The sequence below is a fragment of the Eurosta solidaginis genome, chromosome 3 (assembly GCF_040869045.1).
Source record: "Eurosta solidaginis isolate ZX-2024a chromosome 3, ASM4086904v1, whole genome shotgun sequence".
NCBI lineage: Eukaryota > Metazoa > Arthropoda > Insecta > Diptera > Tephritidae > Eurosta > Eurosta solidaginis.
In genome coordinates, this window is record NC_090321.1 from 74,091,492 (window position 1) to 74,116,187 (window position 24,696).

At 35.0% G+C, this 24,696-nt stretch overlaps 1 protein-coding gene across 2 annotated transcripts in view; it reads right to left on the reverse strand.

The window, feature by feature from the left end:
- The window catches only part of ken (ken and barbie), a 49,785-nt gene extending 25,707 nt beyond the window's left edge, over positions 1-24,078 (reverse strand). The window contains exons 1-2 of one of the 2 annotated variants that reach the window (XM_067772336.1): positions 23,623-23,822; positions 23,099-23,208 (exon numbers count right to left, since the gene is read on the reverse strand). In XM_067772336.1, coding sequence (XP_067628437.1) covers positions 23,099-23,107 — 9 coding nt within the window. In that variant the 5' untranslated portion in view covers positions 23,108-23,208; positions 23,623-23,822. Of the gene's footprint in view, positions 1-23,098; positions 23,209-23,622; positions 23,823-24,014 lie in introns of those variants that run through there. The other variant, XM_067772338.1, reaches the window with a different exon arrangement.
- Positions 24,079-24,696: the final 618 nt, after the last annotated feature.

Genomic DNA, 24,696 nt, shown 5'->3' on the forward strand with positions numbered 1-24,696 from the left:
TAGGATGCACGTGGGCCCTATCGCCCAAACTCTTTACGGCAATTATCAAGCCCATACTTTACTAGTTTGGTGGACAGCCATACAAAAATTAAATTTACCAAACAACTTGAGGGGGTATACAGATTATCAATGATAACCATAACGTAAGCACTGAAAGCTACCCCGACAGCAGCGTTGCACGCCATGCTACACATCCGAAGATCAAACCTAAAGAGATCTTAGGCTCACAATATAGCCGAAGGGTTAGCGCATATATGTGCAAATGACAAAACATACTATATACGTGTATAACAATGTTTCAAAATTACCGGAAGGGGTGGGGTCTGCTGCTTACTGTGTCAATCCAGAAATAAGTAGATCCTACAGGCTGTCAGATCACTGCAGGGTATGTCATTCAGGCGGAAATTGTAGCCGTGACGAAAAGGGCGATGAGTTTGCAAAGAAGGATGCAACACTCGATTAATCGACGGTAGGAGAAATCAAAAGGAGTTGCATATGGCCCATCAAGTAGGAAAGGTGTGAACAGAAATACAAATTTGTAAGCTCATGTGCAAAACCTACGACGTAAGACTCACAAAGTTGCACATATATCTAAATAAACAAAACTTAAGGCTCACGATGGGCATGCTAACTGGACACTGCCTTCTAATGTCATATGCTTATAGGTTATACCTCGTCAGTAACAGCAGATGTAGGAAGTGTGAGCTGCAGGAGGAAATGTGTGAGGAATTTCTGTGTTCGTGTTCTCAAGGCAGCAATTAAGGTCCTAGGAAACTTTGGCAAGAGAACGGAGTTATTCTATAACACAAGTCCTGGTGCCTAATTGGGGTTTTTCTGTTGGTCGTCAAACAAATTCTGGTAACACTATGAACACATTCAGTCTATGTGAGGTCTTTATTGACCGGCTAGTTTAACCTAACATAGTCCGAAAAGTATACGAACTGGACTCTAAATACAACCTAAGGTTGGCCCCGAACAATGATCCCTATTTCGCTCTACCACCCAACAGGGCCCATTCCCTCACCCCAATATTTTAAACTGTATCCAAGGCAACAAACAGTGTTAGTAATCGTGGGTATTGAGCTACATACGTGTCTGACTCTCGATGTAGCTTTGGTATGGTCACAACTGTTACTTATTGGTAAGAGGCCTACGTACTCGTACTTATGTAGATCTAGTATGTAAAAATAAATGTATGCATAGATATTGCGACGTACATAAGCAGGGCCGGATTAACAAGTAGGCAGTTTCCTGAAATCGGGGGCCCCCGAAAAATGAAAAAAACTTCTAAATTTTCTTACAAACATAAAATTCTAGAAAGCGAAAGAAAAATATAATCAGAACTGAAAATAAATTTTACTCAAATAAATAAAACTCAATTGACCGCATTCAAAAGGCGACGACCGACGAACTAGACAAGGTTCCTAAAAAGGACATTTCCGACTCATTTGACAAATTGTATGAGCGTGCAAAGAAGTGTATCGAAGTGAAACGAGAGTGTATTGAATAATAAAAAAGAATTATCTCAAAATATACACTGGTTCTATTTATTTTGAAACAATTGGAACAGAGGGTGCAGAAGCCTTCAAGCGGAAATTTCAACTAGAATGAGTGAATGATTAATGATGGATGACAAATAAATTAATGTATTTTAACGAATTTGGGCATTTCTAGATATTTTGCACCTTCTGCTAACGTTCGTATCGATGAAATGTCGAATAAATAACTCCAATGTTCAGTATTTTAATATGGTCTTTATTTTGTCTACTTTGGGACTAGTAAAATTATATTCAATATGCGTACTTCACAAAAGCGTGGTTAAATCAAACAGATCATACATTTTAAAAGAGGTTACTTCGGCTAGGTAGTTTGGCTTGTCTGTCGATTCGACTCCTGATGTATCGCATGTTGATCAATTGTCTATTATTTTAAGACATTTTTCTCCGAACGATTTTCAACCAGTCGAAAGGTTTATAACTTTTCTTCAGTTGGAAGGTTATACTGGTGAAAGTCTAACGAATCAAACTTTAAAGTTTCTTACTGAAGACTGTGGCTTAGATATTCAAAATTGTAGAGGACAATAATATGACAACGCATTAAACATGTCCGGAAAGTATAATGGTATGCAAGCAAGAATATTGATTTTGAATGAGAATGCGATCTATGTTCCCTGTTTCGCGCATTCTCTTTATTTGGTTGGAGAGGTTGGAACTGTGAAGTTGTGCAGTAGATGTTTTCGCCATTATGCAGACATTAGCTGTATTTCGTTGCAAACTATTACAATTAAAACACTAGCTAGCTTACCGAATTGCATGGAAAGCAACAATAAAAAGTAATCGAGTTGAGTTGGCCAAGCGGTTTCAACTGAAACCGCTTAGGTAATTATCGACCTGATTGATAGTGCTGTATAGTGTTGCATATTCAAAAATAGGGCACTATTGTAAACAAGCGAATGAAATGAACATACGAATGTGCAGATAAACAAAAATAACAAAATAACAGCGTGGCGGCAGGGTGACATACATACAAACAAACACACGCATTTCATGTATTTTGTTTTTGTAATTCTCTGTTTGAGTGTCAAAAACATACTGCGCTAGAAGTAGAAATGTCAAAGCAGCTAAAAAAAGTAACCATCTGTATGGTTTTGCCATAATGAAACTGTTTAGCTAGTTGAAGCGTTTTTTTCAAGCTCGCTTGCAAAAAAAAAAAAACACTTATTATATAATTTTTTACTGCTTCCACCTATCGTTGGGGCGTATTAAAAAATGGGAAGCACATTCGAATGCTACGAATGCAGTTTACGATTCATTTGATATCATATTAGAGGCTCTAGAAATCATTGCTGATGATGAATCACAAAATACTGATACTCGTTATGAGGCGACGCGTATCGCGAATAAAATGAAAAAATTCGAATTTGTTTACATGTTGATTTTATGGAAGTCTATTTTGACTACTATGCGATCAGTGAGTAAGTCATTGCAAAGTGAAAAAGCAGATTTGCATACGTGTGCTTTTTTGTACGGATCGTTAGAAGAGAGGTTAGTTTCATTCCGAGAAAAGTTCACGTTGATTTCCAGGAAAAAACAAAACAATCATTACCCGGTGTAGGTTATACAGAAATCGTAAAACGTACTCGTCGTAGAAAAAAACAACACAATGACGCAAATGCTCCAGAAGTAGAATTTTTGCCTCGCGATGATTTTAGGACAAAAGGTTTCCTCGAAATCATCGACAATCTTCACAGTGAAATCAAACGACGTGCGAAAGTGTAAATGGAAGTTTCAGAAAGATCTGCATTTCTTATCAACTTTTCTCTAAGTGATGGAGACCTCCACGAAGCTATAAATAACTTAGTTCGCTTTTATTCTAGAGATTTGGAAGAATTTTTCATTGAAATTAAACAATTCTAAAGTTACGTGAACTCCAGATACACTGATGCACAAAAAACTCATAGTCTTTTGTATAAAATTCTAATGGAAGATCAATTAGCCGATGTATTTCCTAGCACAGAAATAGCTCTTCGGATTTTTTTAACATTAATGATCACAAATTGTTCTAACGAACTATCCTTCTCGCAATTAAAAATAATCAAAGCTGCTAAAAGAGCTACATACAACGCGACAAGAGCGACTCGAGATATTAGGTATACTTTGCATTTTGTCAGATTTATTGAACAAAATCGATATTGATGATATAATTGATGAATTTGCCGAAAACAAATGTAGAAAACGATATGTTTAAAATGTAGATAGTAATTTTATTGATATTAGCTGTGTTTTTTTACATCTATAGACTTTTACGCTTAAAATTTATATGGACAGCTAAACGTCAAAATTTAAATACACCTCTGAAATTGCTGCGCATAAAATTAGTACTACTAAATTTCAATACGCATTATACTCAGATGTAACTGAAATATGTGTCTATGTTTCACCTCAGCCCTAATTTTATGTATCATTCTAAAAATGGTGGCTATCCACTATTCATCGCAACCGATTCAGCTATATGTTACACACTATGGGCGTCAGAGGGTTGTGTCTCCGGTTTTCGGTACACCCTGTGCTGTAACTAGTTATTTAACCTCTGCCGCTGAGTCTCCTAAGCATTATCTAAGCGAGGATAAACGTTTTTTTTACGCGGAAACATTTGTATTTTATTTATTTGCATTTTATTTGAAAATTTGTTCCTATCACAACAATTTTGAAAAATTATTTTATTTATTACATTGTGACAATAAAATATTTATGAAAGATATAAGTTTGTATTTTTTAATCGAAAAAAGAAGGGAAGAAGGGAACGGGCGTGAAAAAGGGCCCCCAAATTGATGGTTGCCTATGGCCCCGTTGAGTGTTAATCCGGCCCTGTACATAAGCATACACATATGGCAACTTACATACATAAGTATGTATGTATATACATATTATTTATACTAACAGCATATGTTACAGTAAAATTTAAGCAAAAAAATTAGAATGGGTAAGTGAAAGCAATTGACCTATTTAAGTTTATTTTATAATTGTAATAGGCATTGCAAACTTTAAACTTTTACTAATTTCTCAATATATTAATTAAATTTAAAAATACGAAAACACAACCAAAATTAAGTTGTACATTTGTTTCTGCGTTTGCATAAGCTCAGTGCTTTTACTACATATGTATGTACATATGTATATGAAAGTGCGCTATTACCGAAGCACTCTAATGTGAGAGCATAACATTTTTTGTACATATGTACATACACTTGTACGTACTATACCGACCTATACGATCATTTATATATACATATCTATACTCTGCTGGATATGTTTGCACAAACATATGTACCTAGCATATAACAACATTCACCTATATACAAGTAGATTCCTTACTAAAAAGCAAGTAGATAGTAGGTATGACGTTATAAAGAAATATCCCTTTCACAAAAATTCATCGTTTACTTAGTGTTATTAACACACAAAAGAAAAAGCATAAAAGCAAAAAGCAAAAGCGGAAGAGTTGTATGGACCGGTGTGCGGAATGAAGTACATACATATATACGGTAAAAGCGCCAGTAACCGGGCGATTAACTTTTCTTTTGCTATTTTGAGCAAATTTTGGCAAATTATTGGACAATATGCAAGTAAATAAAATTACTGGAGGATGGAGCCGTGTGTAGAAGTCCACGTAAGTGGGGAAATCTTCTGATCGCCATGCACCAGGGAATGGCCAGGGAGACTCGTTTGCATGCACTTCAAGCAGCTCACTACTTTCTGTCGCTTGCGGCAAAGTATACATTGTGTAGCCACTGAGAATCCGTTTATTTTTCTTCTTAATTGGCGCTTAACCGTTTAAACAGTTATGGACGTCCAATAAGGCTAGCCAGTCGCTTATTCTGCGGGTTAACTGGCGCCAATGGGTCACATAAAGGGAATTTAAGTCGTTTTCCACCTGGTCCTTCCAGCGGAGTGGGGGCCGTCATCTTCCACTGCTTCGGAATCTTCTGCGGGTTAATTGCCGCCAATGGGTCACATAAAGGGTATTTAAATCGTTTTCCACCTGCTCCTTTCAGCGGAGTGGAAGACTGCTTCCATAGGCGGGTTCCGATAAAAATACTTTCTTAGTCGAAGCGTCATCCTTCATTAGCATAACATGGTTAGCCAGCGTATTCGCTGAGTTTTAATTCGCTGGAGATTGTACAGCTCATTATAACATCCGTTTGGTAGTGAGCTAACTTGAGAAGGCAACAACCTAGCCAGACCACTCCGTCACAATCGGTTTAAGAAATTGGTAGGGGACTTCATCAGCAAGGAAACAGAGACAAATAAAAATTGTGACATTCACATGGCCATGCAAATAAGCGCAGTTTCAGTGTTGCATTTTTGGTGGGAGAGGGACTGCGCTGCCTAGTACTATCATTCATATATGTGGACGAATGTAAGGCCGTTTCGATATAACTACTACCCACACAGTAGTCGGTGTAAAAGTATCGACTTCAAATTTTCTTGGTATCGGACCAAAAGTATTGATACCTACTTGTATTTCAGTAGTATCGTGTCATTACTAGTTACAAAATTGCAAATTTGTGAATTGCAAAAATTTTGTATTTAACAAAAGTGTATTGAAATGTACTGACTTTTTAGGGAAACATAATCTATGCGACAGTACCAGTAGGGGTATAAAAAGAAAGCTTCCGATACTGCCCGTTCAGCCATACACATATACAATTGGTCTTTCCATAGGACAATCTCAAAGAAAAGGGCTCACTCCAGCATATGCTCAAAACTGGCTACAGTCACATATCCTTTGCGACACATCCCGGATTCATCCTAAACAGGAGCGTATCAATTACTCAACACGAATAACGCATCCGGTATTTTTGTAACTATTCCTCTGACGTTTCCTCCAAAATCTATTTTAAGATTTTCTACATTTGCAAAAAAAATATTGCATTCCCCTCATAAAGTGGCTTCTGGAAAAATCTAGCATTTGGAAACCGCCTAGGCAGTTTTCGCCATTGCGCTAGAAGTCAATCCCAAAGTCTTCTGCTTCCAAATACGGGTGCCGATTGCAATTTTTTCTGAGTCTTATTCAGGATTTGACGTATCGTAAAGATCTAGTTGGTAGTGGATTTACTAGGTCTGAAGCCGTACTGATAAGGTCCAATCAGTTGGGCTTCCATTTTTCTCGTACAGAAATGCAATGAAAAATTACAGATCTTGAGAATATTGAGTTCCGCTCATAAACCAGCTGGAAAAATATTGCCTGTACATTTAACAAGACTTAACGAAATTTAAAATAAAATTAGGAAATGTGAGGTAATTGTGCAACTTATGGGAGCACATAAAACTGGGCCTACTTTTTTTTGGTTTGGTATTCAAGATTAAGAATTCGGAAATGTTGACCCTTAGACATTTTATTTTTACCTTCACTATAATACATTTTTTTTTATAAAAGCGCAACTCATTAATGCTCGCAAATCCCTCGCAAATATCGTAAGAGGTTCCATGATTATGAGGCAATTGTGATTTAGAGTGAGTTGGTTTATAGGTTAGGTTACGTTAAAGTGGCTGCCGACGAAAAATCGTTGCTTGGGGCTCCCATGCGTTTGCCCTGTATTCCCATCAGAGCCGTTAGTATCCCGATCAGTGGACCTAAGGAGAGGGTTGAGGAATGAGGAACCTAGTTCGATTCTCATTTATGCGAGGCCAGGTTTGTTTGGACACCTCACCTGGGTTTCAGTGTCCATCTGCAATTTGCCTTCTTAGTGAAAAATTTTGTTAGCCACTATTTGCACGCATCAAGAGGGGGAGCAATGTCCTTCAGCTGGCTGAGCTCTGTCTGTTACCTGGAACCCATACAACAACTCTCTCGCACTGCGAGTCAAGTTCGTTTAGGGTGTGTCTTCATTCTATTGCTATTTTCGATGAAGTGGTCTTGCCTTGGAGGGTTTTTATTGCCGTTTGACTGTCTGAGTAAATTGCTACTGATGTGGGATTCTTAGATAGCAGCCAATAGGCTGCCTCCATTGCAGTTAATTTCGCCTGGAAGACGCTACAGTGTTTTGGCAGCCCTATGTTTAGGGTAAGTGAAAGACCCTTTGAATAGATTCCACCCACGTTAACATTGAGCTTGGAGCCATCCGTGAAGATGGAAGTGTACCTACTCTGGGTCTAGGTTAGTGGCGTTATCCCATACTTGCCTCTGGGATTCGGATTGAGAGCTTGTTGCCTATCCTCTCTATAGATTTTGTGTAATCTAGTTGACGTAAGTTTTCGGGGATAGTTGGCTTATAAGTAACTGATTAATTTTAACAAGTTTTACTAAGCTTTTTAATACGAGTTAGCATAGAGTACTTTTTGATAGATATATTGATATCGATTACTTTTCTCGATATTTTTGTATGGGTACATGAATGGAGTACAAAGTGGTATCGGAACAACACTTTATCCGGTGTTTACACACTCACCCTACCCTACAGAGATGTGATATGAGCCAACATGCAGAATTCACCTTTTCCGTGCCATTTAAACCAGCCAGACACACACGCACATGCATACAAACGAATGGATCTATAAAATAAGTTTTAGCCTTAGCTACGATCGTACTATAACGAAATATTTTATCGTTTTTCTTAAGATGAAATAAAATAAAATTAACGAAAGGGTTAAACAGAAATGAACAAAAAGCCATACATACATACATATGTATGTGTACATGTACGTATTTATGCCTAATACTAAGTACAAACTACATGTGTATGTATTAATTATTTGTATAATACATGTATGTATACATAACTGTAATAAATTTATATCTGAAGTTTAAAAAAAGCCACGCTACGAAAAAAAAACATGTCTTGGAGTTTCAATACACAAAAAGGGAAATGAAAATCGTAGTTGTAGTTTTTCAGTACATGTACGTACATATGTATGTATGTATGTATGTATGTTTATGCATATGTACATATGTATGTTGTACAATAAAATATTTCTCCTTGTACATTACAAAAACACCATAAATTACACTCCCTTTCACAAAAAGCTCCATTGGTGTTGACTGTTCATCGTTCATCGTTCGTCGTTTGCTGTTTCTGTTACTTGCCAGTTTACTATATTGTCCAATGTACGTAAATATGTATGCATGTATGTATGTATGTACCAGAGGTACTAAATATCTATTGAAACTTTTTAAAGCTTCTTACTGACCTAAAAAATTCATGTGCATGTATGTGTGCGTGAGAGATAATGGCAATGTGTTGGAGTGAAAACGCTGCATGCCAGCAAGCAACCAAGCTGTTTTATTGTTTTCGTTGTTGTTGTTTATTTTTTTATTTTTTTTGTTGCTGTATACTTCAACTCGTCCGTCGTCGTTGTCGACATCGATGGCCGACTTTTTCCGCTCGAAATTCAACATTTTCCACAGACAACAAACGCCATCACTTTCGAGTTTCGAATTTTAACCAACGAACCAACCAACAACTGCCGTATTGTAAAAAGCAAAAAAAAAATAAAAAATTAAAAACAAAAAGCACACGAATGTGAGATTGCATTAGTTGCAAAAACAAATATGCATATACATTTGTGTACGTATATATATATAAATATACACTGGTGGCGAGAACAATAAAGAGATCGAACAATCTAGGGCAGAGCCGGCCACACAAATACTAAAACAATTGCATAAGTGTGTGTAAAAATTGAGTGGCAACTCACCACAGTGTGCTAAAAGAAAATGTGGACTGTAAAGTTCGAAATTAAAAAGGACTCTGGTTATTTGATTTCAAGCTAATCCTAACAATACTTACTTATATTCATATAACTAAGAACGCGGAGGTCGAGCTAGCCAGATAAAACTTTTTTATAAAAGAAGGTATGGTGTTTCTTCAATGCAAAATTTACTTAAAAAATCACTTTTTCATCAAGAAAGAACTATAAAACAAAGTAAATGTAAAGATAGAAATATATATTTTCAAAACATAAAGTTATTCAATAAAAAAAAATGTACAAAAATTAATAAAACTAAGTAGAACGTCTAAAAAGTTTCTTATATTAAATTGTCAATATTTATTAATAATTAATTAATTATTAATATTTAAATTGTCAATATTAATATGTATGTTCAAAGGAACTTAATAATACTAACTAAAACGTATTAAAAGTCACTTTAACATTGCAGCATATTGTTTTTATTATGTGCCCAAAAAGTAGCATGGACTTTTCCTTTTGCATTCACTGTTGATTTTAGTGAGTGACCAGCGAAAGCAAACGATCTTGATCGCGCATCGTTAGTGTCTGTGTGAAAATACGAACTCAAATTGCACAATGTGCAACTTTGGGCCGGCTCTGATCAAGGGCAACATCTAATAAGTAACACCAACTCAGACGAGCCGTTTAGCAACCACGGCGTATACAAGCTAACCTGCGGATTCCAGCACATAGGACAAACAGGACGGCAAATAAGAACGAGGTTCAGAGAGGTTAGAGATTACAACAAAAAAACACGGAATCCAAACATTATACCAGAGTCTAACTTCGCGAATCACATGGTCGAAAATGAATGTTCCCCAGCAAACATCAATAAAACAGTTCGGGTTCTTCACATACAAGCAAAAGGCCGTCGTCTCAACGTACTCGAAAACATGGAAATCTACAAACAGAAAACATTCAACGGTAGCATAATAAACGAACAGATAAACACAATTTCCGACACAATATTCGAGCCTTTAAAACTTGTTTACAAGAAACAAAGTAATCAAACAGGTACAAAAGACAAACACACAACAACAAATAAACACAAAACAAAAAAAACCCACAAAGAAGGCCAAAACGACTAGAATTACTGACTTTTACTTGCCTCAGTCAGCCTCGATCAATAAGAACTACCCTCGTTTCAGAATGAACACATAGCACATACAAATAAATATATACAAGCATCACTTTTAACAACACCTGCACATGTACCTACGATCTATAAATACAACACAAACGACAACAACAGATCAGAAAGAAAAGCGACATAATGGCACAACGCCGAAACCGGTTTGTCTGGAAACCAAATTTGTTAAAAGGGATATGTCCCATCCCTAGGAACGAGATTATTAGCTGTCACATTTTCACGTTTCTCTTTTATTTCATGCTTCCAGCTAAAGATGATAACCTATAGATGGTGTCAGGTCTAGGAAACAAATCGGCATAATTAGAATATGTTCATAATTGCGGATTATCGAAGGAAAAACTTTATAGTGAAAATCTGGCTATTCAACTGCCGATTAGGAGTTATGTACGAAAATTAAGCTAATCTGAATTTATGTAAACTAGGTTTGTTGTCATTTTAGCAGTGCTTCGGCCCATCCAATAGGTGCTTTCACTCACAAATTGTCATAAAAAGCATCTAACGGGAGTCCGAGGAAACTTGCTGTTTCAACAGGGTTGGACCAAAGAGATATGAGGGTTAGAGGCGTTGGTTTCACATTGCAATGGTAAGTATTGTTGCTGTCATGTGGGTATACGTTAAAAGAATGACATACATTGGGTATGTCGGGGTTAATTCTAGATAAGTAAGAGTTAACCCTATTACGGTATCCAGATCAAAGTTGAGCTAGAGTAACGCGCGGCTCGCTGGGGAGGGTGCTTTCCTCAACTGCGAGTTAAGGGCATTTGTCTTTGAGAACGGGATTCACCGGGCAGTTGTTGACAAAAGAAAATTGACGACTTTTGGAGATGTCTCTGAATGCCTTTTGTGCTCCTTTTTTTATACGGCTGACCTCTTCTTATGTGCTGAATTTCTTCATAGTGCTTATGGAGATGACTTATTAAGTTCCTGGGAGGCGGAGCTTCGGGATATTCAGCAGAAACTATTTTTTAAGCATTTAATTTCTCTCCTTCATGGGGAGTATTCTCGCTTCACTGTGTAGATGATGTTTTGAAGACATTCCGTTGCGGCGACGATATTGGGGACGCGTAGTCGAGTGCCAAATTTCGCGAGGAGAAAAACTGGAAAGACTACGTAGTAGTCGTTAATTTAATAGAATAGCTCATCAATGGATGGGCAAAGACCTGTTGCCAATATTGTGCAGTTACGACGTAGGACATATTGGTGATTCCTTCTGGTGGGGAAGAGAGTTTCGATGCGTGACATCCGTTGTTTAGTTCGTCTGGGTTATGATATTATGTTCCTGAACTACACCGATGGGTGGAAGGGTAGACCTTCCAAGTCTTGAAGTAACGTGCTGCGATTAACTGTGCTAAAGGCTTTTGATAAGTCTAGCGCTACGAGTACTGTTCTTTGGTGGGCTTTTTGGTTCAATTTGCAATTTATTCGTATGTCGATGGCGGTGGTGGTGTTTTGTTATTTTCGAAAGCCGAGCTGATGATTGGCAAGTAGCAGATTTGCAGTGAAGTAACGGACGGCCTCGAGTGTCTAGGCTACCGGCGACAGGGGAGATATCGGGTGATATGACTCTCCTACATGAGCTGGTTTTCTAGAACTTTGGATGGAGGTACGAAAAAAAGCTCAAAACCCAAACTATTATTATTATTATGTATTTAGAGAAAAAAAAAACCCAAACTAATTTTGATTCTTATAAGCAAAAAAAAACACAAAAAATAAAACTCAAAGTGATATGATTATTTTTTATATATAAAATATAACTCAAAATTGACTTTCAAATTTTATCTGAAATGTCCCAATTTGTCTGTAAGAAATAAATAAATAAATAAATGTAAGGCGCGATAATCTTCGAAGAGATTTAAGGCCGAACTTCTCTTCCAATTTACGTTGTGCTCCTCTTAATTTCTCCTACAAATTGGCGAGACGGGACCTACTTGTTTTATGGCGACTCCGAACGGCATCTGCAAAGCAGATGAGTTTTCACTGACAGCTTTTCACTCAAAGTGCTTGCCAAACACTGCCGAGGGGCGACGCTGCTAAGAAAAATTATCTTCTAATTGAAAAAAATTGTTTCTAAAATTTTGATTTTGCTTTGCCCGGGGAGTGAACCCGGGATCTTCGGTGTGGTAAGCTGAGCACGCTGCCATCACACCACGGCGGCCGCATAAGAAATACTTATATGAAATAAGAAAGAATAAAGAAGTTTATTCAGTTTTGTCTCTACAGCTATTGGTCGTACAGCACTTGCTCACAAAAATGTTTTCATTAGTGAATAACAACTTTTAATATCAAAAAATCAAATTTGTAAAACTAGGATTTATATGCAAAAAAACAAATAATGGCTATTATGTTTTCTTTTTTGATACTTTAAAGCAGGCATGCTTAACCAACGAAACGATATCATTTCGTTACGATAATCAACGTTATTAACGTTAAGATCGTCAAATTAACGAAATGATTTCGTTTCGTTTTCTGCCATATCAAAACGAAATCAAATCGTTTATGTTGATTATTAATTTCAAACTATGCTGGCAAAGCTGATTGATGGCGGAGTCATTAAAGGTGAAAGCATTAGCCAAGCTGATTGCAACTTTTCTCATGAATTTTGACAGTACAAACATTTCTCAGAGTATTTTTGACATTACCACCAACGAATTACACAAACAAATTACATAGAGTTTGTGTGTGTATGTGCGCTCGTTGTTGCCACCTTACGGCTTCACCATGGCTATAGCATTGCCAGCACAATTCAAACATAAAGTATCACGTTTTTGTTAACGTTTTTAACGTTAACGAAAGCTTTTCGTTTCGGTTAAAAACGAGATACAATTTATCTTGATAATTTCTTTATCGATAATATTTCGAAGTGTTTCAACGGAAACGGTGGAAATTTTTTGATAAACGATTAGCTTAACGTTAAGGTGCATCCCTGCTTTAAAGAAATAATGAACAGCAGCAACCATTGTGTATCGTCATCGGCGGCCGGTGACTATAGAAATAAATCTATCGTCACAAAATGCTGTGGCGTAAAATTTGCCCTTCGCTTTCATTGTGTTTACCTTCATTTAATTACGGGGATTCTATTTTTGACAAGCAAAGTTTGTCGCGTTTATTTCCCGTCGGCAGGGCATTGTCTTTACAGCTTAAGTTTATCAAGAACATTACTAGGTGCGTTCATATAACAGAATTTTAAACGTTGTAAATGTATATGCTTTAATGAGTACCCCTATTATAAAGTGAAGTCATTCACATAACCTTACTTTTTCGGCAGCTCGATTTGCCAGTATTTACATGTATCACAAAAATCATAAAATTTGATTTCTTCTTTTTCGTACAAATTTCTTAAGAGAAATTAGTTGTATACAAAATTTTTTCTGTATTCTATTGGGGAATATAAAGTTACCTTAATCTTTTTATCAATCAAATTCTGGTAAGTGCTTCCATTGTGTATCTTATAACTTAAAACGAGCAATTCTTGTATATTTGTATAGCCGAACGATCTCGGGAACGGCTCAACCGATTTAAATGAAATTTGGCACAGAGATAATGTATCACCTTCTAAGACATTCTACCTAGGTGTTGCCACTCAAAATGTTTCACAAGGTTGCCACTTATTCGAAATTAAAAAAAAATTGCATGAGATATGCCGATATGAGTATCAAACGAAATGTATTTCACTCCGCATTGCAATAGGGACATTTTTTGAGCAGGGTTGCCATTTATGGTTGCCACCTATTCGAAATTAAAAAAAAATTGCATGAGATATGCCGATATGGGTATCAAACGGAAGGTATTTCACTCCACATTACAATAGGGACATTTTTGAGAACGGTTGCCATTTAGAGATTCCACCTATTCGAAATTTAAAGAAAATTGCATGAGATATGCCAATATGGGTATCAAAGGAAAGGTATTTCACTCCGCATAACAATAGGGACATTTTTGAGTAGGGTTGCCTTTTAGGGTTGGGGTAGTTAGACGAAATAGTACTGTACTTACTCATAATCTATTAAAGCTTTAAAGGAGAAAATTAAAGTTAAAAATCTTCCAAAAAAGTCTTACACATGATTCGACTTAATTTTCTTAATTTCACACACGCTAATAAAATTGAAATGCATTATCAAGGCACCGTGGCAAATTCTAGCCAAATATATTTAAATGCATATTTTTGGCAAATAAAATGAATAATTGCAATTTCTCAGAGATTACTATTAGAAAGATTTCTAACCATAGTAAAAAGATATCTCACCATGGTAATTTTCTACCGTTGAACACTAGAGGCATATGTTCAATTTGAAAACGACATCTAACCATTTAACTACTTACCAGCAGACGGCGCTTATTGAAGTAAGTTGACATTTAATTAAACTAACTGATAGTTATCATTCGCCAAATTTACAAGTTTTTGGAATGTAATAAAATTGTGAGACTATCTTAGTGTATAACTAAAAAAATTTTTGAAATTATTAATTCCGCGCATGAAGATACTCGAGAAACGTTGCCAGCACAATGAAACGTTGCCGAGCAAAGCTCGGTCGCCCAAGATGGAGATTCGGGCTATTGGCGAGCTTTACGCAAATTTGGTCGTAGTGATTTTGTTTAGCTATATTTTATTAAAATAATTTGTTAAAAATAAACGATTGTGAGCACACAAAGAAATCTATTTGTACTATAGCACTATTGTGAATATTTGCACTGCATTACCAGCAGTTACTCCAATACGCCAGATGGCAGCGCAAGCTGTATGTTTTAATTGAGTGATAGAACAGCTGATTTCTGTTGATATTTCATAAGAGACTTTTATATTGGTTGCGCAAGATGCGCACGGGTTCGGCTCGTATTATATAAACCAAAATTCAAAATCACGCTTACCAGTAAACTTTATATCATAGGAGAGCAGCATTAAACAAAAACACAATACTTTTTTTTAAAATGTGTTTTTTATTTGCCACCAGTGTATATACGCACATATAAATATACTTATAGAAAATTTCGTTATATTCACAAACGTGAATAACGTCTGTATATTTTGTAAATATGTATGTCTGTGCAAGTAGTGGTAAATTTATTTGTTTTATTGTTGTTTTTTTTTTTTTTTTTGGAAACTACTTACAACGCATTGTTTAATCTCTTCAAAAAAGCAAGAAGCCTTCAAACTCTTGCCTACTCCCAGTACGACTCAAAACTTTGTATTTGTGTAGTTAAATATTTATATAAGTATATTAGCATGGCTGTATTTTTTTCAGGCATGCTTAACGAACGAAACGATATCATTTCGTTACGATAATCAACGTTAATAAACGACACGAAGTCACTTCGTTTCGTTTATTAACGTTAAGATCGTCAAATTAACGTTAATTTCGCGTTCTTAACGTTAATAAACGAAACGAAATGACTTCGTTTCGTTTATTAAGGTTGATTATCGTAACGAAATGATATTGTTTCGTTCGTTAAGCATGCCTGATTTTTTTATACAGACTGTAATTTTGACATGTACATATATGTGTATATAAGTATATTTTCATAAAGTGCATATCTAATTTTTTTTATTGGATTCATACGAGTTTACAAATATAAACGAAATCCATTCACCATAGATAATAAAACTTCTTCTCACACATAATACAGTGGCGCAGAGAAAACAGCGCTGCTCTTTCGTTAGAATTTTTTTATCTTGAATTTTTTTTAACTTTTTTAAATACCGTAGTTCATTGGGGAGGGGCTGTAGTTTTATAAACAATGTTGTATGCTTGTATTTAAAAAAAAAAAATAAAAATGCAAGGAGCAATAGCCTCCGTAGAGATTTAAGGCCGAGCTTCTCTTCCAATTTGCGTCAAGCTCCTTTGAATATTTCCTATAAATTGGCGAAACGGCACCTGCATGTCTTACGCAAACTCCGAACGGCATTTGCAAGACAGATGAGTTTTCTCTGAGAAGCTTCTCATGGCAGAAATACACTCGCAGTGTTTGCCAAATCACTACCGGGGGCCCGATTAGAGTAACTTTTTAAAATTGAAAAAAAAAAATTCTAAATGACGTCCCAGTGGCCTCTTTCCGGTGTCCTTTTTTTGTATTTTTCAGCAGTGCTTCTCAGCATTATCTTCTCATAATATTATAAACAACAAAGCTAATGAGAACAATGTGCTTGACTCAATATTTTAACTTTTTTTACTTCTGATATAATTTAAGTTTTTAATAATTTCTAAATTTAAAATATTTTTTTATAATTTTTTTTAATAAGTACTTTTATTTTTTTTATCTTTAATAATGGAGGTCAGTTACAATTGTTGCAATCTTATATATATAAATTTTAATATGCCTGCTCTTTATATTGGTTTGTTTTTTGTCAAGATAACAAATTTGTTTAGTTATTTCAACAGAAGAGAAACTGTTAATCTGGAAATAACTATACCCTGTAAAAATTACAGATTTTCAACCAACCTGAGTTTTCTGTTAAAAGCACAAATTTTATTGGTCATACAGCGAACAACGCTCATCTTGTGTTTTTTTTATGACTATCGTGACACAGAAATGTCTGTCATATAAACCGCAACTGCTATTATAATATTGACGGAAGTATGTTATTTTAACAGTTTTCATTCGTATCCTTATGCGTGGTTTTTCAGTGCGAGTTTAAACTCCAGTTAAATTTGATTAAAGTTTAACCTTGCCAGTTTGTTCGATAGCATAAAATTTAGCTGCTCATCTCGGCTTAAGCGGCCATAACTCTTGGCAAAATTTTTTAACATTATTGTTGTTTCGAAAATGATTCTTAAACGTGTTTTATTTGGATTATTTTTAAATCAAATCTTTTCTATAATTGTTTTTTTTATATATATATTTTTTTTAGGTAAAAGAGTCTATTTTTAGTTTTTTTTAGTAACACCAGAGCTTTGTGAAACTACCTTTTCGTAAATTTTTTTAACAGTGTTTTTGTTACGAATTTTTTTTAACGTGTTTCTTTGTATTTTTAAAAAAAATTTTTTTTTATAATTAATTTTTGTTAAAATTGTTTAAAATTTTTTTTAGGTAATAGCGCCTGCTTTTTAATTTTTTTAAGCCATACCAGAGATTTGCGAAAACATTATTAGCTTCTTGTAAATTTTTCAACAGCGTCGTTGTTTCGAAAATTTTTCTTAAAGTGTTTTTTGGGGTTTCTTAAAATAATTAAAAAAAAAATGTTTTTTAATTTTAAGTATATTTATATTTTTTTAGGTAGGTGTTTTCATTTTTTTTAGTTATACCAGAGCTTTGTGAAAACAGTACTACCTATTCGTAAATTTTTGTAACAGTGTTTTTGTTTCAAAATTTTTTCAAGGTGTTTCTATGGATTTTTTTTAATAATTTTTTTTTTTATAATTTATTTTTGTTTAAATTCTTTTTTAATTTGTTTAGGTAATAGAGCCTATTTTTAATTTTTTAATCCATACCAGAGCTTTGTGAAAACATTATTAGCTTCTTGTAAATTTTTCAACAGCGTCGTTGTTTCGAAAATTTTTCTTAGTGTTTTTGGGGTTTTTTTACATAATATTAAAAAAAAGTTTTTTAATTTTTAGTATATTTATAGTTTTTTTCATTTTTTTAGTTATACCAGAGCTTTGTGAAAACAGTACTACCTTTTTATAAATTTTGTCAACAGTGTTATTGTTTCGAAAATTTGTTTAAACGAGTTTTTATGGATTTTTTTTTTAATTTTTCTTTCCACAATTTCTTATGCATAGTTAACTAATAGCATGTTTGTAATACAAAAGTACAAATATTTTATATGTATGTATGTATGTATTTACATATCTATTGTTGTATGCTTACGATGGCTTTGGGCTCTGGCTACAACAGCAGCTATCCGTAGCTAAAAGCAAATATACATATGTACATATGTACATGCATACATACATAGTTATGTTTAATATCTATGGATTTGGATATGTATGTATATCGTCGTGCAACATTAAAAGTGTGTAAATTTGTTGGAAATATGCTTGGCTTGAAGGTCACTAAACAAGCCTTTCTAATAGATTAATGGCCATTATTGTAGAGCGTAATTTCTAGGCGTCTTTAACATGATCATAAAAACGTAAATATGTATGTATATATATGAATTTATATGTATGAGTGCTATAAAGTGTTTTTATGCGAGTTAACTGTGCATTGTAATTATTTCTTGAAATTTCCCTTTGTGTTCTTTAATGTAGTTTTGCATAATGTTGGTATTACTGTATTGTATGTATGGTAAATACAGCTGTGGACACATAAATGACACAAAATATTATATGAGGTCAATTTGGGTATTCCAATGCGCTATCCAGCTCTGGATCACGATCAAATCTCACTGAAACGATATGGGTCGTTTTATGAGAGTTGACCGCACTCAAGTCACGTGTACACATAATAGGGTGCCTGTTATTTACAGACTTTTCCTGAATCGCCCCTAAAATTTTAATGCAAAATTAAAAAAAAAAATTATAAAATAACAACAACTGCTTTTATTTCTTTAAACCATGCCAACACAGCGATTTATTTTCCGTGTAAAATTATATAGAATTTTTTATTAAGAATAAAGTGGACTATTATTACTTAAAAACCGGGGTCGGCAGTTAAAACATGTCCAAATATGTCGGAAAATGTATCAAAAGACGCGTTTTGAACCTAGTAACAGTCCCTCGAAGGCTGATATTGAAAACTTTACTTCTGTCAGGAGCTATGTCCAAAAAAATTGCATATTTTGTTGTGGTTCTCGCATTTTTCATTTTGTTGCAGATGGAAAATATTTCCTTTTTCTAGCATGGTTTAAAGCGAATATAGCGTAATTATTTTATGCGGCCCCCTTTCCACTGAAAGGGTTAGGTGGAAACCCATTTTAATTCCTTGGTGTTACCAATTGGCGCCAGTAATCTGAGCGAAGAAGCGACTGGTGTCCCTTGTTGGACGGCCATAGCCGTTTAAAAGGTTAAGCACAAAATGTGGTCAGGTAAACACACAAAAATTGTGGAAAGAAGGGTCATATGAAAAATGCAGCATGATAACTTCCAAACAATGACGAAAGGCAAAAATCGGAAGCCAAGGCCACGAAATACCGATGCGTTAACGGAGGCTGTCATTATAAGGATAGTTAAAAATTACTCATACTAGTCAGTCATTGGGCGCAGAAATATCCTCTAATAAGTTTGTTAGAAGCAGTTAAACAAGGCAAGTTTGTGTGTTTGGACGCATTTTCATAAAAAAGTTTTTTTTTCTAGATTTTTGGAAGAACGTGCTGTGGTGTGACGACGAAGCGAATATCAACAGGGTAGAACCACACGGGAGCGTATTTGTGCATCGTTCGAAATGTCAAGAATCAATACGAGGTTCAAGCAGAAACAGTCAAACACGGCGGCGAAAATATCATGGTGTTAATGGCATATTCTCGGTTCGAAATCGGTCCACTCGTTGGAATTGATGATGAAATGGACAAGTGTCAGTACTTTGACATTTGTACTCACATGGAATCTTATGTCTTCGAAAATGTGCCCATTAAATGGTACTTTATGCAGGTAAGAGCTGGTTAAGTACGGATAAAAATCTCATCCAATCGAAGACATATGGAATGAAGTCAAGATAGAATTGGCAAAGAAAAAGTATGAAAATTCGTGTGATCTTTGGTCAGCCGTTCAGGAATCATGGTACGCCATACCTTACATCAAGTGCCCAAAGCTCGTAGAATGTAGGAGTCGGAGGTGAGAAGCAGTAATAAAAAACAAAGGTTACAGCACACAATTTTAACAGTTTGATGGTATGTAAAACAAACACGAGAAAAATAGTATTTTAAATAGATTTTCTTTTTTGGTGTTAAAACTAAATTTAATATAATACTATATCAAGTAGAGTCAAAAGGACTCGAAACTCAAAGTATCTATAATGAATTGACAACACGGACCAATAATGCACAAAGCCTCAAGCTTGTCAGAAGAGCTCTCAACCTGTAGCTTCGTTTCATGTTCCACAAACTTTGTGTAGCTAGACCTTATTTTACTGGGAAAAGCTTTCTGCGTAATGCCGTATTTACGTAAAATGCTTTGTTGCTTCGTTTGACAAATAAGTTCATTCATTATTCAGCTTGCTACATAAAGTTTGTGGGATGTAAAGCGGGGTAAAAAGTTAAATTATTCTCAACTTAAGCGGGAGTCATTGGTGCCGTATGTCGTATCGCTGTAGTCGTATCCCTTACGTAATCAGCTGTTTATCGTTACGACGGAAACCAAAACCCAATTGGTTGGCTACGATACGGTTACGACCTCAGCGGCACCAATAATCGATTGCATTGATTCCCATAAGGTTGGTCGAATCAGCTGTTATAAGGTTACCGATACGGTTACCGATAAAGCACCAATGTCTGCAGCTTTATGGAGCTGTCGAGGTGTCAAAGAGAAACAACCCGACAAGAGTTCTATGTAAATCCGGACTATATCTAGCAGAGGAATGATCAATTGCAGCTTTGATTGTACAGTTGCCAGCTACTTTTGAATAAACTAACTGCAAATTCTTCAGCCTAAAATTTCTTTCGATTCGAGGAGCAAACATAGAGAGCAGTGTATTTGGTCGGTTTGCTCTTTCCTTGTGTACGTCGAAATAGTCGATGACAAAAAGTATCGAGTGTAAGGTAATAGTATCGATTGTTGTTGCGATAAGGATTCGCCTCGGGTAGGTGAGGTTGAAAATTGGGTTGGAGATGCTATATTTTGCGCTAGCAACACTTTGGAAGGGTTACGCTACACAACCCCTTGAATCAATTTGGTATTTTAGTCGCCTTTTGCGACAGGTATACATGCCGCGGGTTATTCTAAGCCCCTGACCCGCAGGGGGAGGAGTATGGAATGTAAAAAGTATCGATATGGACAAGTTTGTATCGAAATTCTTGTGCCTTTTTATCACTGAAAGTGAGAAACAATCATATATATTATCTCTAATTGCTGTTTTTATGTACGGGTCGTAGTGCTTTTGTTTAGCTATATTTTTATTAAAATAATTTGTTAGAAATCTATTTGTATTATGGCACTATTGTGAATATTTGCACTGCATAACCGGCAGTTGCTCTAATACACTAGATGGCAGCGCAAGCTGTACGTTTTAATTCATTGATAGAACAGCTGATTCCTGTTGATATTTGATAAGAGACTTTTATATTGGTTGCGCAAGTTGCGCACGGGTTCGGCTCTTCTTTATATTAAAGCAAATGCTAGTTATTATTTTTATACCTTTCATGAACATGAAATGGTATACTAACTTTGGTCCGATGTTTGTAACGTTGAGAAATATAGAAGATAGACTCACCATTAAGTATACCGAATTGATCAGGGCGACGAACTGAGTTGATATAGCCATGTCCGTCTGACCGTCCGTCCGTTCGTCTATCCGTCTGTCTGTTTGAAAGCAAACTAGTCCCTAAAATTTGAGATATCTCAATGAAATTCGGCACAAGGATGTATTTTTGTATTATATTAGACATTTGTCAGATCCGGTAGGATCGGACCACTATAACAAATATCTCCCATACAACCGATCGTTCAGATAAGACGATTTTGGTCATTCCTGTCGCAATTTAGAAAGTATAAAAGTGAAACTCGGTGATATATATTCTATTGTATCATAGAAGATATCCTGAAAAAATCACTTTGATCGAAGCTATATATAGTTATATCCCATACAATCGATCGTTCAGATAGAAAGATTTTTGGCCATTTCTCCCTTAATTTAGAAAGTATAAACGTGAAACTAGGTGATATATATTTTAATATATCATAGAAGATTTTCTGAAAAAATCACTTTGATCGGAGCTATATATAGTATATATGCCATACAACCGATCGTTCAGATAGAAAGATTTTTGGCATTTTCTCCCTTCATTTCCAATATAAAAACGTTAAACTTGGTGATATTTATTCTAATATATCATAGAAGATTTCATGAAAAAATCATTTCGATCGGAGGTATATATAATATATATCCCATACAACTGATCGTTCAGATAGAAAGGTTTTTAGCCATTTCTCCCTTAATTTCCAACATAAAAACGTTAAACTTGGTGATGTTTATTCTAATATACATATCATAGAAGATTTCCTGAAAAAATCACTTTGATCGGAGCTATATGTATATAGTATATACCTATCCCATACAACCGATCGTTCAGATAGAAAGATTTTTGGCCATTTCTCCCTTAGTTTCTAAAATAAAAACGTGAAACTTGGGGATATATATCCTAATATATCATAGAAGATTTCCTGCAAAAATCATTTCGATCGGAGCTTTATATAATATATATCCCATACAACCGATCGTTCAGATAAGGGGGTTTTTTGCCATTTTTTATTTTATATTTATCTTAAAAATCGTTTAGGTATGTACATCTGTTCACTATATATTCCTTATCTTATACATCCGATTATTTGGAGATTACGAACGGGATAAGACTATTGTTCAACCCCATTCATGAAAGGTATGAAGTCTTCGGCACAGCCGAAGACAGTCCCGTTCGTACATGCTTTTAATTAACATTACTATAGCATGTCAAAGTATACTTTTAAAACGTGCCATTTACATGCCCATAGCTGTATATATGTATGAATGTGCTGCTTGCGCGTATATTTATTTGTATACGGATGTGTGTATTGAAGCATGCATTAACTTAGTAGTAAATTAGTAAAAAAAATCAAATTCGGTTTATTTTATTTAAAATAAACAAATTTACCTGTCGCATGAAGTGGCTATTGAAATGGTACTTTATTTATTCCGAACACAGTGGTGGTAAAATATTAAAACTTTTCCAAAAAATAATAATTTTTTTTAATTGCTTACTCGCTTATTTATGCACACATATGTAAATATGAATGAAATTATATATGTATGTACAGGTATTATATATTTATGTTTGTTTTTTTAATTAATATAGGTACATACATATTCATAGCGCTACAGATTCGTATGAAAATTTAGCGCACACTTAACACAGTTCCATAAGTTTTCAATGGGAACACTGCATACACATACACATGTACATAAGTTTGCATGAATATATGTATATGATATATGTGAAAACGCTTCAATATGCTATGAGCGATCGTATCTCAAATTCACTGCGTATGGACTTTCTTAAATTTCAACAAAATTCATTTTTTTGTTATTTGTGTTTGAGTATGCGTTTTCTCCTGGTTTTGTAAAATTCTTAGCGTAGCTTGTGTTATTTTTTTTTTATTTTATGTTAAGTTTGTTTACTTCATTTGCGCAATGTTCTCTCGTACGTGTTTTATCGTTTTTTTAGTTAGTTAATTTTATTGTTGTTATTGCTGCAATATGCTATTACGAAATAAAAAGCAGCACAGCATACAAAAAAAAACCAAAAACAAATTTTCAACTTAAAATTTTTAATCCGCGTTTGCAGAGTGAATCTTTCAGATGTGCTTTACTAACTACCATTTCACGTACTGAGGAGCACACATTTTCAACACCGAGTACGAGTAGTTTTACTAAAATGTGGTCGCCGATAGACATACAACAACAAAAAACTTATACAAGTTTATAATAAAATATACATATGCATTTCATATTGTTGTTGCTTTTTTTTTTGGTATATTGTATTGCAAGCCCACACCGTCCCTTTCACTTACTTGCAATTTTCATATACGAATAGTATCAGAAATGTGCGACTTGATTGTATGTCGTATCTCTTTCCTACCATTCTTCAACGATCGCGCATACACGAATGTTATGTGATCAAGAATTTCAACATATTTCATTGTGCTTTTCCATTTTATTCACACAAACGTACATATGTATACCAGTAAGTATATATTGTAGTAAAAGCTTTGCGCCACAACCCCCTACCCCACCCTTCCTTCGTGTTAATCATAAATTATTGTTTACTCAGAGCGCATACACAAGTGATGGAAAAGTATCCAAAATTGTACCTGATTTCAACTTCATGTTTTCAGTTGAATAGGTACTCAAATAAAAGTGTGACTTTTATTTTTTAAAGCGCGGTATCAACATCTTAAGAATAAGCTCAAGAAAAATTGCGTATATATTTCCTGTGTGTAAAATAATAGTTTAACGAGCCGTACCCGTGCGCTTCTTGCGCAACCAATCTAAAAGTCTCTTATCTACTATCAACAGAAATCGGCTGTTCTATTAACTTACAGGTTGCGCTGCCATCTAGCGTATAAAAGCAACTGCCGTCAATCAATTAAAACTTATAGCTCGCGCTGCCTTCTAGCGTACAATACAGCTTGCGCTATCATATAGCAACTGCCGGTAATGCAGCGCACATATTCACAATAGTGCCATAGTACA